Source organism: Schistocerca nitens, chromosome 6 (genome assembly GCF_023898315.1).
Source record: "Schistocerca nitens isolate TAMUIC-IGC-003100 chromosome 6, iqSchNite1.1, whole genome shotgun sequence".
NCBI lineage: Eukaryota > Metazoa > Arthropoda > Insecta > Orthoptera > Acrididae > Schistocerca > Schistocerca nitens.
This window is the reverse complement of record NC_064619.1, coordinates 695,276,284-695,291,818: the sequence shown is the minus strand read 5'-3', so window position 1 is coordinate 695,291,818 and position 15,535 is coordinate 695,276,284. Positions and strand designations below refer to the sequence as shown.

The 15,535-nt window shown below is 48.6% G+C and overlaps 1 protein-coding gene across 1 annotated transcript in view; it reads right to left on the bottom strand.

Moving 5' to 3' along the window:
• LOC126263572 (uncharacterized) overlaps positions 1-15,535 on the bottom strand; it is a 123,936-nt gene that overhangs the window by 48,963 nt on the left and 59,438 nt on the right. Inside the window, exon 2 of the mRNA XM_049960664.1 lies at positions 15,263-15,391. Coding sequence (XP_049816621.1) covers positions 15,263-15,391 — 129 coding nt within the window. The remainder of the gene's footprint in view (positions 1-15,262; positions 15,392-15,535) is intronic.

Genomic DNA, 15,535 nt, shown 5'->3' with positions numbered 1-15,535 from the left:
ACGTACTGATGTGCTAGATGCTAGTACTGTAGAGCAATGAGTCGCATGTCAACACAAGCACCGAAGTCAACATTACCTTCCTTCAGTTGGGCCAACTGGCGGCGAATCGAGGAAGTACAGTACATACTGACGAATCTAAAATGAGCTCCAACATGGAAATTAAGCGTTTCCGGACACATGTCCACATAACATCTTTTCTTTATTTGTGTGTCAGGAATGTTTCCTGAAAGTTTGGCCGTACCTTTTTGTAACACCATGTATAACGTAAACGTTTATTATAGTAACGTGTAGAAATTTTAAGTGATTGGGAAAGATATATTTTGAGATTTTTGGTAACAATATTTTCCCTTTATATATATAAAGGGAAAATATTGTTACCAAAAATCTCAAAATATATCTTTCCCAATCACTTAAAATTTCCACCTACGCTACACAGATTTGCGATTAGGAACTTTTAGTGTCTATATATATATATATATATATATATATATATATATATATATATATATATATATATATATATATATATATATATGATGCATCTATGTTTGTACATATATAGACACTAAAAGTTCCTAATCGCAAATCTCCAGAAGTTATATTGGAATACCCATGTGTTTTATATGCATATTTTTTACTATATGTAATGCACATTTGTTATAAATTTAATAATAGGGAAATGCTGTTAGAAAAAACCTCAGATAGATATACATATAAACACATGAATACATATACGAGGGGCGTTCAGAAAGTAAGCTCCGATCGGTCGCGAAATGGAAACGACTATGAAAATCCGATAAAGCTTTACACAGATGTGTTGGGTAGTGTCTCTAGTATAACCCCAGTTAGCATCACGTCGCTCTTCTCATTTCTGAGCTCGCAGTGAGTGCGTAAAGATGTCTAGAAAATAGTGTCTGCCGCCAAGTACGAGGGCCTGGTGAGAACTTTCTCCTGAAGCTATGCAGCTAACATTACATAACTGTCGTGCTGTTTCTTCTTCAAGACAATTCTCAGCCGCATTCTGCAGGGGCAATGAAGATGCTCCTGCATCGTTTTCACATGGAAATGTGAGATTACCCACAATACAGTCCGCAATTGTCTCCCCATGAGTTTCATCTCTGGTCACATGAACCGCTGTCTTTGAAGACAACATTTTGACACAGACAACGAGGTGTAGCGTGGAGAATTGGCGGAAAGCACTGGCGGCTGCCTTCTATGATGAGGCTATTGAAAAGTTGGTACAACGCTATGACAAAAGTCTAAGTCAGAACGGCGACTACGTAGAGAAGTAGCTGAAAGGTGTAGCTAATTGTTACAAGTAAAACATTTCTGATGTTCACTGTGGTTTCAATTTGGCAATCAATCGGAGCTTACTTTCTGAACAGGCCTCGTATATTCTTGAGTTTTATATACCTATTTTTTTATATATGTAATATACAATTTTTATAAGCTTAATAGTAGGGAAACACTGCGACAAACATTAAATAGGAGGGAAACAAAGAAATATTAGAATGCAACATTTTGTCTAAATTTCAAAGCAATCCATCAATAACTTTCTGAGATTAACAATTTTGACCAAACGAAAATTTACATTTTTATTTATATCGATAAGATTGACACAGGTTATACCCTTGTTAATAAATGTCACAGGAGATACTGAAAATGGCCAACGCTCACGTCGCTGCAGAGCAGAACTTCATTTATCAAACTGTGACACACACGCAGCAGCTTTGCCTGAGGGATGGATAGCAGCAATAACGTTTCAGTATTCTGCTTTAACTTTTACAGTGTATGGGCATTATGTGAGTCCACATGAACTTCAATTTTCCCCATAGATAAAAACCACAAGGTGAGAGACCAGGCGATCGAGGTGGCTAGCAGATTTTGCTGCTTCTGATGATTGTCCTCTTTTCACAGAATACCTCATGGGCTCGTGACTAGGTAGTCGAGTCAGTGTGTACTGTTGCTCGGTCTCGCTGAAAATGCCCATATAGTCTTTCTTTCGTATATCCATCTTCTGTTTTGGATGGAGAGTGGGACAACAACTGGTCAGTATATGAGAATTAATGCTAATCAGTAAGTCCAGAAACTGTTTAATTCATACGTGGATTAACTCACAGAAGATGAACGACTATACATGAGAATTAATGGTAACATCTTCAGCCGCGTGTTTCAATCTCCTCATTCAAATGTGACTGGTTTCGATGACACGCTGCGCTGTCATCAGGCCCCTCTACTGGCAAAAACTGGACCTATAACCAACTTTCCATACTGTCATAGCAGGGGATAACAATCAAACTCAGAGTCCACTAGATTTGCTGGTGTATGAAGTTCCCGCTACATAATCAAAAAACGTAGTTGATTTTTATCACCTGTTATGGCAGTAAAATTGATGAATAACCAACTTTTGGTACTCCCCTCACTCACTTTTTTCCGTATTGTTATTTCATACCTCTCGCTCCATATGAACGGGGCAGGGGGGCTGTCAGCAGTTCAATACTCCGCTCTTCCGCTAAGAACATTCTTACAAATATGAGAGACAAAGGAATATCATGAATTTTCGTTTTAAATTAAGGATCTTAACGGTAGACAGCTAAAAGGACAAAAAATACGTACAATTTAAAAAACACAATTGCAATGTGGTGATATTCTTCTGTTAAAAAACACTGGAGCACTGCGCTTTCACTTAAATTTGAAGGACCTGGACTGGGTAGGAAGTGTAGTGGCAGGAGAGAATATGTTCCATAGGATTGAGGGATGTGCATAAAGAGGTATGGGCTGTTAGGTACGGAAACTGTGGGTATGATAGGTAGGAGGTGAGGCAGATAGTGGGAATACAGTGGAAATGACAGAGGGTGAGGAGTAGAGTGGTGTATGGAGAGGGTAGTGCTTGCAAGAGCAAACTGACAGGGATGGATGGAGAGGAAAAAGGAGAAGGAGGTTCTAATGTAGACTGGGAGAGGTAGGGAAGAGTTAAAGTTTACCAAGAGGGATAAATATTGGGGCGTATCTCATTGTCTGGGAGCGGGAGTTTGTTGAAATAGGGTTGAGATGGGATATGGAGTGTGTGGAGGTGTAGGGATGGAGGGATGTGTTTGTGAAGGCGCAGCAGCATACCAGTGTTGGTGATCAGAAGGGAGACAATAGGGTTATTGGAATCTAGTTTGCGGATAGTATAGGAGATGTGGTTGAGGAAGGGTGGGAATTTGATAAGATGATAGATAAACCATGTGGGGGATGGTTAACGGATGAGGAAAGTGAGGCGGAGTGCATATCATTTGACGATTTGGAGAGGCTTATAGAAGTCTGATGGGGTTGAGATCCATGTAACACTTGCATAGCAGAGGATGGGCCAGAAAAGGGTTTCGTAGGTGTGGTGCGTACTGGAGGGGTGTAATCCCAAATTTGGCTGGTTAGTAATTTTAGTCTATTGTGGGTTTTCCGTTGGATGGTTAATAAGTGAGGTTTCCACGTTAGTTGCCAGTTGAGCATTAGTCTAAGACATTTTAGTGCGTTAGTGGATAGGACAGTCGTAAATGGTAAGGTAGAACTCGTGCAGGGGAAGGTGTGGGCAGCTTGTCCTACAATTATTGCCTGAGTTTTGGAGGGGCTGATTTTGATAAGCCATCGGTTACACCAGGAGGTAAACTGATTGAGGTAGATTTGGAAGGATTGTTGGGATTTCTGGAGCGTAGGGCAGAGGGCGAGGAAAGCGGTGTCATCACCTCTCACTCACTCGGATGTAATGAAACAACGAAATATTCGGAACACATCATGTGGAAGATATACATGCACAGACATTTGACAGCAACCGATTATTGGATCCCAATCACAGTTTCCAGCATTGCCTCTGATGGGCAGTCCTCCTGTTCATTAACTTAGGCCAGTTGCGAGTCAGGCTCATAAATATTTTCTGTGCCAGTTTTATCTTGTCACCTCTGAAGTTGTTCAGTGGAAATGCTGACAGAACACAGCACTGTTGGCTACGAACACCTGCCCTCCAGCCAGCAGTGATACGTGATGCGCTCTGCAGACTCACTTCTGTGAGGTAACCTATGATGAAGGTGTCTGTGACACTTCTGTACTCTCACCAAAATGTGGTAACTCAAGACAGAGGTATTCATGATACTGCTGATCACTCATCTCTATGTAGTAGCCCATGACAGAAGTGTCTGTGACACTTCTATGCACTCACCTACGTAAGATAACCCATGACGGAGGTGTCTGTGACACTTCTGTGCACTCACCTCTGTGAGGTAATTCGTGACAGGGGTGTCTGTGATGCTACTGTGCACTCTCCTCCATGAGGTAACCCATGATGGAGGTGTCTGTGACGCTTCTGTGCACTCACCTCTGTGAGGTAATCCGTGACGGGGGTGTCTGTGATGCTACTGCGCACTCTCCTCCAAGAGATAGCCCATGATGGAGATGTCTGTGACGCTTCTGTGCAGTCGTGAGGTAACCCATGATCCAGATGTCTGTCATGCTTCTGTGCACTCACCTCCATGAGGTAACCCGTGACGGATGAGTGTGTGTGACGCTTCTGTGCACTCACCTCCGTAAGGTAATCCGTGACGGGGGTGTCTAGCATCACAGACACCCCCGTCACGGATTACCTCATAGAGATAACACTTCTGCGCTCTCGCCAAAATGTGGTAGACCATCAAAGAGGTATTCATGATACTGCTGTGCCCTCACCTCCATGTGGTAGCGAGTGACAGAAACGTCTGTGATGTTTCTGTGCACTCACCTCCGTGAGGTAAGCCATTAAATGGCTCTGAGCACTATGGGACTCAACTGCTGTGGTCATAAGTCCCCTTGAACTTAGAACTACTTAAACCTAACTAACCTAAGTACAGCACACAACACCCAGCCATCACAAGGCAGAGAAAATCCCTGACCCCGCCGGGAATCGAACCCGGGAACATGGGGGTGGGAAGCGAGAACGCTACCGCACGACCACGAGATGCGAGCAAGGTAAGCCATTATGGAGGTGTCTGAGACGCTGCTGTGCACTCACCTCTTTGAGGTATCCCACGACAGAAGTATCCGTGACACTGCTATCCACGTAGTAGCCTATGACAGAGGTTTCTGTGATGCTTCTGTGCACTCACCTCTGTGAGGTAATCCGGGACAGGGGTGTCTGTGATGCTACTGTGCACTCTCCTCCATGAGCTAGCCCTTGATGGAGCTGTCTGCGACGCTTCTGTGCAGTCCTGAAGTAACCCATGATGCAGATGTCTGTGATGCTTCTATGCACTCACCTCCATGAGGTAACCCGTGACGGATGTGTGTGTGACGCTTCTGTGCACTCGCCTCCATGAGATAATCCGTGACGGGGGTGTCTAGCAGCACAGACACCCACGTCATGGATCATCTCACGGTGGTAACACTTCTGCGCTCTCGCCAAAATGTGGTAGAAAATCAAAGAGGTATTCATGATACTGCTGTGCCCACACCTCCATGTGGTAGCGAGTGACAGAAACGTCTGTGATGTTTCTGTGCACTCACCTCCGTGAGGTAAGCCATTAAATGGCTCTGAGCACTATGGGACTCAACTGCTGTGGTCATAAGTCCCCTAGAACTTAGAACTACTTAAACCTAACTAACCTAAGGACAGCACACAACACCCAGCCATCACGAGGCAGAGATAATCCCTGACCCCGCCGGGAATCGAACAAGGGAACCCGGGCGTGAGAAGCGAGAACGCTACCGCACGACCACGAGATGCGGGCAAGGTAAGCCATTATGGAGGTGTCTGAGACGCTGCTATGCACTCATCTCTTTGAGGTATCCCACGACAGAAGTATCCGTGACCCTGCTATCCACGTAGTAGCCTATGACAGAGGTGTCTGTGATGCTTCTGTGCACTCACCTCTGTGAGGTAATCCGGGACAGGGGTGTCTGTGATGCTACTGTGCACTCTCCTCGATAAGGTAGCCCATCATGGAGGTGTCTGTGACGCTTCTGTGCAGTCGTGAGGTAACCCATGAGGCAGATGTATGTGATGCTTCTGTGCACTCACCTCCTTGAGGTAACCCACGATGGAGGTGGACATCATGCTACTATGCACTCACTCTGGGGTAACCCAAGATAGAAGAGTCTGTGACACATCTGTGCTCTCACCAAAATGTGGTAGATCATCAAAGAGGTATTCATGATAGTGCTGTGTCCTCACATCCATGTGGTAGCGAGTGACTGAAACGTCTGCGATGTTTCTGTGCACTCACCTCCGTGAGGTAAGCCATTATGGAGGTGTCTGAGACGCTGCTGTGCACTCACCTCTTTGAGGTATCCCACGACAGAAGTATCCGTGACACTGCTATCCACGTAGTAGCCTATGACAGAGGTGTCTGTGAGGCTTCTGTGCACTCACCTCTGTGAGGTAATCCGGGACAGGGGTGTCTGTGATGCTGCTGTGCACTCTCCTCGATGAGGTAGCCCATGATGGAGGTGTCTGTGACGCTTCTGTGCAGTCGTGAGGTAACCCATGATGCAGATGTATGTGATGCTTCTGTGCACTCACCTCCTTGAGGTAACCCACGATGGAGATGTCCATGTTGCTACTATGCACTCACTCTGGGGTAACCCAAGATAGAAGTGTCTGTGACACTTCTGTGCTCTCCCCAAAATGTGGTAGACCATCAAAGAGGTATTCATGATACTGCTGTGCCCTCACCTCCATGTGGTAGCGAGTGACAGAAACGTATGTGATGTTTCTGTGCACTCACCTCCGTGAGGTAAGCCATTAAATGGCTCTGAGCACTATGGGACTCAACTGCTGTGGTCATAAGTCCCCTAGAACTTAGAACTACTTAAACCTAACTAACGTAAGTACAGCACACAACACCCAGCCATCACAAGGCAGAGAAAATCCCTGACCCCGCCGGGAATCGAACCCGGGAACACGGGCGTGGGATGCGAGAACGCTACCGCACGACCACGAGATGCGAGCAAGGTAAGCCATTATGGAGGTGTCTGAGACGCTGCTGTGCACTCACCTCTTTGAGGTATCCCACGACAGAAGTATCCGTGACACTGCTATCCACGTAGTAGCCTATGACAGAGGTGTCTGTGAGGCTTCTGTGCACTCACCTCTGTGAGGTAATCCGGGACAGGGGTGTCTGTGATGCTGCTGTGCACTCTCCTCGATGAGGTAGCCCATGATGGAGGTGTCTGTGACGCTTCTGTGCAGTCGTGAGGTAACCCATGATGCAGATGTATGTGATGCTTCTGTGCACTCACCTCCTTGAGGTAACCCACGATGGAGGTGTCCATGATGCTACTATGCACTCACTCTGGGGTAACCCAAGATAGAAGTGTCTGTGACTCTTCTGTGCTCTCACCAAAATGTGGTAGACCATCAAAGAGGTATTCATGATACTGCTGTGCCCTCACCTCCCTGTGGTAGCGAGTGACAGAAACGTCTGTGATGTTTCTGTGCACTCACCTCCGTGAGGTAAGCCATTATGGAGGTGTCTGAGACGCTGCTGTGCACTCACCTCTTTGAGGTATCCCACGACAGAAGTATCCATGACACTGCTATCCATGTAGTAGCCTATGACAGAGGTGTCTGTGAGGCTTCTGTGCACTCACCTCAGTGAGGTAATCCGGGACAGGGGTGTCTGTGATGCTGCTTTGCACTCTCCTCGATGAGGTAGCCCATGATGGAGGTGTCTGTGACGCTTCTGTGCAGTCGTGAGGTAACCCATGATGCAGATGTATGTGATGCTTCTGTGCACTCACCTCCTTGAGGTAACCCACGATGGAGGTGTCCATGATGCTACTATGCACTCACTCTGGGGTAACCCAAGATAGAAGTGGTAGTGACTCTTCTGTGCTCTCACCAAAATGTGGTAGACCATCAAAGAGGTATTCATGATACTGCTGTGTCCTCACCTCCATGTGGTAGCGAGTGACAGAAACGTCTGTGATGTTTCTGTGCACTCACCTCCGTGAGGTAAGCCATTATGGAGGTGTCTGAGACGCTGCTGTGCACTCACCTCTTTGAGGTATCCCACGACAGAAGTATCCGTGACACTGCTATCCACGTAGTAGCCTATGACAGGGGTGTTTGTGAGGCTTCTGTGCACTCACCTCTGTGAGGTAATCCATGACAGGGGTGTCTGTGATGCTGCTTTGCACTCTCCTCGATGAGGTAGCATATGATGGAGGTGTCTGTGACGCTTCTGTGCAGTCGTGAGGTAACCCATGATGCAGATGTATGTGATGCTTCTGTGCACTCACCTCCTTGAGGTAACCCACGATGGAGGTGTCCATGATGCTACTATGCACTCACTCTGGGGTAACCCAAGATAGAAGTGTCTGTGACACTTCTGTGCTCTCACCAATATGTGGTAGACCATCAAAGAGGTATTCATGATACTGCTGTGCCCTCACCTCCATGTGGTAGCGAGTGACAGAAACGTCTGTGATGTTTCTGTGCACTCACCTCCGTGAGGTAAGCCATTAAATGGCTCTGAGCACTATGGGACTCAACTGCTGTGGTCATAAGTCCCCTAGAACTAAGAACTACTTAAACCTAACTAACCTAAGGACAGCACACAACACCCAGCCATCACGAGGCAGAGAAAATACCTGACCCCGCCGGGAATCGAACCCGGGAACACGGGCGTGGGAAGCGAGAATGCTACCGCACGACCACGAGATGCGGGCAAGGTAAGCCATTATGGAGGTGTCTGAGACGCTGCTGTGCACTCACCTCTTTGAGGTATCCCACGACAGAAGTATCCGTGACACTGCTATCCACGTAGTAGCCTATCACAGAGGTGTCTGTGAGGCTTCTGTGCACTCACCTCTGTGAGGTAATCCGGGACAGGGGTGTCTGTGATGCTGCTGTGCACTCTCCTCGATGAGGTAGCCCATGATGGAGATGTCTGTGACCCTTCTGTGCAGTCGTGAGGTAACCCATTATGCAGATGTATGTGATGCTTCTGTGCACTCACCTCCTTGAGGGAACCCACGATGGAGGTGTCCATGATGCTACTATGCACTCACTCTGGGGTAACACAAGATAGAAGTGTCTGTGACACTTCTGTGCTCTCACCAAAATGTGGTAGACCATCAAAGAGGTATTCATGATCTGTGTCCTCACCTCCATGTGGTAGCGAGTGACAGAAACGTCTGTGATGTTTCTGTTTACTCACCTCCGTGAGGTAAGCCATTATGGAGGTGTCTGAGACGCTGCTGTGCACTCACCTCTTTGAGATATCCCACGACTGAAGTATCCGTGACACTGCTATCCACGTAGTAGCCTATGACAGAGGTGTCTGTGAGGCTTCTGTGCACTCACCTCTGGGAGGTAGTCCGGGTCAGGGGTGTCTGTGATGTTGCTGTGCACTCTCCTCGATGAGGTAGGCCATGATGGAGGTGTCTGTGACGCTTCTGTGCAGTCGTGAGGTAACCCATGATGCAGATGTATGTGATGCTTCTGTGCACTCACCTCCTTGAGGTAACCCACGATGGAGGTGTCCATGATGCTACTATGCACTCACTCTGGGGTAACCCAAGATAGAAGTGTCTGTGTCACTTCTGTGCTCTCACCAAAATGTGATAGACCATGAAAGAGGTATTCATGATACTGCTGTGTCCTCACCTCCATGTGGTAGCGAGTGACAGAAACGTCTGTGATGTTTCTGTGCACTCACCTCCGTGAGTTAAGCCATTATGGAGGTGTCTGAGACGCTGCTGTGCACTCACCTCTTTGAGGTATCCCACGACAGAAGTATCCGTGACACTGCTATCCACGTAGTAGCGTATGACAGGGGTGTTTGTGAGGCTTCGGTGCACTCACCTCTGTGAGGTAATCCGGGATAGGGGTGTCTGTGATGCTACTGTGCACTCTCCTCGATGAGGTAGCCCATGATGGAGGTGTCTGTGACGCTTCTGTGCAGTCGTAGGTAACCCATTATGCAGATGTATGTGATGCTTCTGTGCACTCACCTCCTTGAGGTAACCCACGATGGAGGTGTCCATGATGCTACTATGCACTCACTCTGGGGTAACCCAAGATACAAGTGTCTGTGACACTTCTGTGCTCTCACCAAAATGTGGTAGACCATCAAAGAGGTATTCATGATACTGCTGTGTCCTCACCTCCATGTGGTAGCGAGTGACAGAAACGTCTGTGATGTTTCTGTGCACTCACCTCCGTGAGGTAAGCCATTATGGAGGTGTCTGAGACGCTGCTGTGCACTCACCTCTTTGAGGTATCCCACGTCAGAAGTATCCGTGACACTGCTATCCACGTAGTAGCCTATGACAGAGGTGTCTGTGAGGCTTCTGTGCACTCACCTCTGTGAGGTAATCCGGGACAGGGGTAGCTGTGATGCTACTGTGCACTCTCCTCGATGAGGTAGCCCATGATGGAGGTGTCTGTGACGCTTCTGTGCAGTCGTGAGGTAACCCATGATGCAGATGTATGTGATGCTTCTGTGCACTCACCTCCTTGAGGTAACCCACGATGGAGGTGTCCATGATGCTACTATGTACTCACTCTGAGGTAACCCAAGATAGAAGTGTCTGTGACACTTCTGTGCTCTCACCAAAATGTGGTAGACCATCAAAGAGGTTTCATGATACTGCTGTGTCCTCACCTCCATGTGGTAGCAAGTGACAGAAACGTCTGTGATGTTTCTGTGCACTCATCTCCGTGAGGCAAGCCATTATGGAGGTGTCTGAGACGCTGCTGTGCACTCACCTCTTTGAGGTATCCCACGACAGAAGTATCCGTGACACTGCTATCCACGTAGTAGCCTATGACAGAGGTGTCTGTGAGGCTTCTGTGCACTCACCTCTGTGAGGTAATCCGGGACAGGGGTGTCTGTGCTGCTGCTGTGCACTCTCCTCGATGAGGTAGCCCATGATGGAGGTGTCTGTGACGCTTCTGTGCAGTCGTGAGGTAACCCATGGTGCAGATATATGTGATGCTTCTGTGCACTCACCTCCTTGAGGTAACCCACGATGGAGGTGTCCATGATGCTACTATGCACTCACTCTGGGGTAACCCAAGATAGAAGTGTCTCTGACACTTCTGTGCTCTCACCAAAATGTGGTAGACCATCAAAGAGGTATTCATGATACTGCTGTGTCCTCACCTCCATATGGTAGCGAGTGACAGAAACGTCTGTGATGTTTCTGTTTACTCACCTCCGTGAGGTAAGCCATTATGGAGGTGTCTGAGACGCTGCTGTGCACTCACCTCTTTGAGATATACCACGACAGATGTATCCGTGACACTGCTATCCACGTAGTAGCCTATGACAGAGGTGTCTGTGAGGCCTCTGTGCACTCACCTCTGTGAGGTAATCCGGACAGGGGTGTCGGTGATGTTGCTGTGCACTCTCCTCGATGAGGTAGCCCATGATGGAGGTGTCTGTGACGCTCCTGTGCAGTCGTGAGGTAACCCATGATGCAGATGTATGTGATGCTTCTGTGCACTCACCTCCTTGAGGTAACCCACGATGGAGGTGTCCATGATGCTACTATGCACTCACTCTGGGGTAACCCAAGATACAAGTGTCTGTGACACTTCTGTGCTCTCACCAAAATGTGGTAGACCATCAAAGAGGTATTCATGATACTGCTGTGTCCTCACCTCCATGTGGTAGCGAGTGACAGAAACGTCTGTGATGTTTCTGTGCACTCACCTCCGTGAGGTAAGCCATTATGGAGGTGTCTGAGACGCTGCTGTGCACTCACCTCTTTGAGGTATCCCACGTCAGAAGTATCCGTGACACTGCTATCCACGTAGTAGCCTATGACAGAGGTGTCTGTGAGGCTTCTGTGCACTCACCTCTGTGAGGTAATCCGGGACAGGGGTAGCTGTGATGCTACTGTGCACTCTCCTCGATGAGGTAGCCCATGATGGAGGTGTCTGTGACGCTTCTGTGCAGTCGTGAGGTAACCCATGATGCAGATGTATGTGATGCTTCTGTGCACTCACCTCCTTGAGGTAACCCACGATGGAGGTGTCCATGATGCTACTATGTACTCACTCTGAGGTAACCCAAGATAGAAGTGTCTGTGACACTTCTGTGCTCTCACCAAAATGTGGTAGACCATCAAAGAGGTTTCATGATACTGCTGTGTCCTCACCTCCATGTGGTAGCAAGTGACAGAAACGTCTGTGATGTTTCTGTGCACTCATCTCCGTGAGGCAAGCCATTATGGAGGTGTCTGAGACGCTGCTGTGCACTCACCTCTTTGAGGTATCCCACGACAGAAGTATCCGTGACACTGCTATCCACGTAGTAGCCTATGACAGAGGTGTCTGTGAGGCTTCTGTGCACTCACCTCTGTGAGGTAATCCGGGACAGGGGTGTCTGTGCTGCTGCTGTGCACTCTCCTCGATGAGGTAGCCCATGATGGAGGTGTCTGTGACGCTTCTGTGCAGTCGTGAGGTAACCCATGGTGCAGATATATGTGATGCTTCTGTGCACTCACCTCCTTGAGGTAACCCACGATGGAGGTGTCCATGATGCTACTATGCACTCACTCTGGGGTAACCCAAGATAGAAGTGTCTCTGACACTTCTGTGCTCTCACCAAAATGTGGTAGACCATCAAAGAGGTATTCATGATACTGCTGTGTCCTCACCTCCATATGGTAGCGAGTGACAGAAACGTCTGTGATGTTTCTGTTTACTCACCTCCGTGAGGTAAGCCATTATGGAGGTGTCTGAGACGCTGCTGTGCACTCACCTCTTTGAGATATACCACGACAGATGTATCCGTGACACTGCTATCCACGTAGTAGCCTATGACAGAGGTGTCTGTGAGGCCTCTGTGCACTCACCTCTGTGAGGTAATCCGGACAGGGGTGTCGGTGATGTTGCTGTGCACTCTCCTCGATGAGGTAGCCCATGATGGAGGTGTCTGTGACGCTCCTGTGCAGTCGTGAGGTAACCCATGATGCAGATGTATGTGATGCTTCTGTGCACTCACCTCCTTGAGGTAACCCACGATGGAGGTGTCCATGATGCTACTATGCACTCACTCTGGGGTAACCCAAGATAGAAGTGTCTGTAACACTTCGGTGCTCTCACCAAAATGTGGTAGAGCATCAAAGAGGTCTTCATGATACTGCTGTGTCCTCACCTCAATGTGGTAGCGAGTGACAGAAACGTCTGTGATGTTTCTGTGCACTCACCTCTGTGAGGTAAGCCATTATGGAGGTGTCTGAGACGCTGCTGTGCGCTCACCTCTTTGAGGTATCCCACGACAGAAGTATCCGTGACACTGCTATCCATGTAGTAGCCTATGACAGTCTGTGAGGCTTCTGTGCGCTCACCTCTGTGAGGTAATCTGGGACAGGGATGTCTGTGATGCTGCTGTGCACTATCCTCGATGAGGTAGCCCATCATGGAGGTGTCTGTGACGCTTCTGTGCAGTCGTGAGGTAACCCATGATGCAGATGTAGGTGATGCGTCTGTGCACTCACGTCCTTGAGGTAACCCACGATGGAGGTGTCCATGATGCTACTATGCACTCACTCTGGGGTAACCCAAGATAGAAGTGTCTGTGACACTTCTGTGCTCTCACCAAAATGTGGTAGACCATCAAAGAGGTATTCATGATACTGCTGTGTCCTCACCTCCATGTGGTAGCGAGTGACAGAAACGTCTGTGATGTTTCTGTGCACTCACCTCCGTGAGGTAAGCCATTATGGAGGTGTCTGAGACGCTGCTGTGCACTCACCTCTTTGAGGTATCCCACAACAGAAGTATCCGTGACACTGCTATCCACGTAGTAGCCTATGACAGAGGTGTCTGTGAGGCTTCTGTGCACTCACCTCTGTGAGGTAATCCCGGACAGGGGTGTATGTGATGCTACTGTGCACTCTCCTCGATTAAGTAGCCCATGATGGAGGTGTCTGTGACGCTTCTGTGCAGTCGTGAGGTAACCCATGATGCAGATGTATGTGATGCTTCTGTGCACTCACTTCCTTGAGGTAACCCACGATGGAGGTGTCCCTGATGCTACTATGCACTCACTCTGGGGTAACGCAAGATAGAAGTGTCTGTGACACTCCTGTGCTCTCTCCAAAATGTGGTAGACCATCAATGAGGTATTCATGATACTACTGTGTCCTCACCTCCATGTGGTAGCGAGTGACAGAAACGTCTGTGATGTTTCTGTGCACCCACCTCCGTGAGTTAAGCCATTATGGAGATGTCTGAGACGCTGCTGTGCACTCACCTCTTTGAGGTATCCCACGACAGAAGTATCCGTGACACTGCTATCCACGTAGTAGCCTATGACAGAGGTGTCTGTGAGGCTTCTGTGCACTCACCTGTGTGAGGTAATCCGGGACAGGGGTGTCTGTGATGCTACTGTGCACTCTCCTCGATATGGTAGCCCATGATGGAGGTGTCTGTGACGCTTCTGTGCAGTCGTGAGGTAACCCATGATGCAGATGTATGTGATGCTTCTGTGCACTCACCTCCTTGAGGTAACCCACGATGGAGGTGTCCATGATGCTACTATGCACTCACTCTGGGGTAACCCAAGATAGAAGTGTCTGTGACACTTCGGTGCTCTCACCAAAATGTGGTAGACCATCAAAGAGGTATTCATGATACTGCTGTGCCCTCACCTCCATGTGGTAGCGAGTGACAGAAACGTCTGTGATGTTTCTGTGCACTCACCTCCGTGAGGTAAGCCATTATGGAGGTGTCTGAGACACTGCTGTGCACTCACCTCTTTGAGGTATCCCACGACAGAAGTATCCGTGACACTGCTATCCACGTAGTAACCTATGACAGAGGTGTCTGTGAGGCTTCTGTGCACTCACCTCTGTGAGGTAATCCGGGACAGGGGTGTCTGTGATGCTACTGTGCACTCTCCTCGATGAGGTAGCCCATGATGGAGGTGTCTGTGACGCTTCTGTGCAGTCGTGAGGTAATCCATGATGCAGATGTCTGTGATGCTTCTGTGCACTCACCTCCATGAGGTAACCCGTGACGGATGTGTGTGTGACGCTTCTGTGCACTCACCTCCGTGAGATAATCCGTGACGGGTGTGTCTAGCATCACAGAGACGCCCGTCATGGATCATGTCACGGTGGTACACTTCTGCGCTCTCGCCAAAATGTGGTAGACCATCAAAGAGGTATTCATGATACTGCTGTGTCCTCACCTCCATGTGGTAGCGAGTGACAGAAACGTCTGTGATGTTTCTGTGCACTCACCTCCGTGAGGTAAGCCATTATGGAGGTGTCTGCGACGCTCCTGTGCACTCACCTCTGTGAGGTAGCCCATGACGGAGGTGTCGGTGACGCTGCGCTTGGTGGCCCTCGCCTCCGCCTCCTCCACCGGCAGAGCCACCAGCAGACACGCCGCCGTCGTCGCCGCCCACCGCCAGACGCACACCTGTCCAACACAGCGAGGTTTCCACAACTGAAACTCATGGCACATGTACTTCATACGATACAAGTGTTACCAGGGCCGGTTCGAGGATATTTTTCCACACCAACCACATATCACACTGCGCCCCTTGTCGCATGTCGAGAGTAG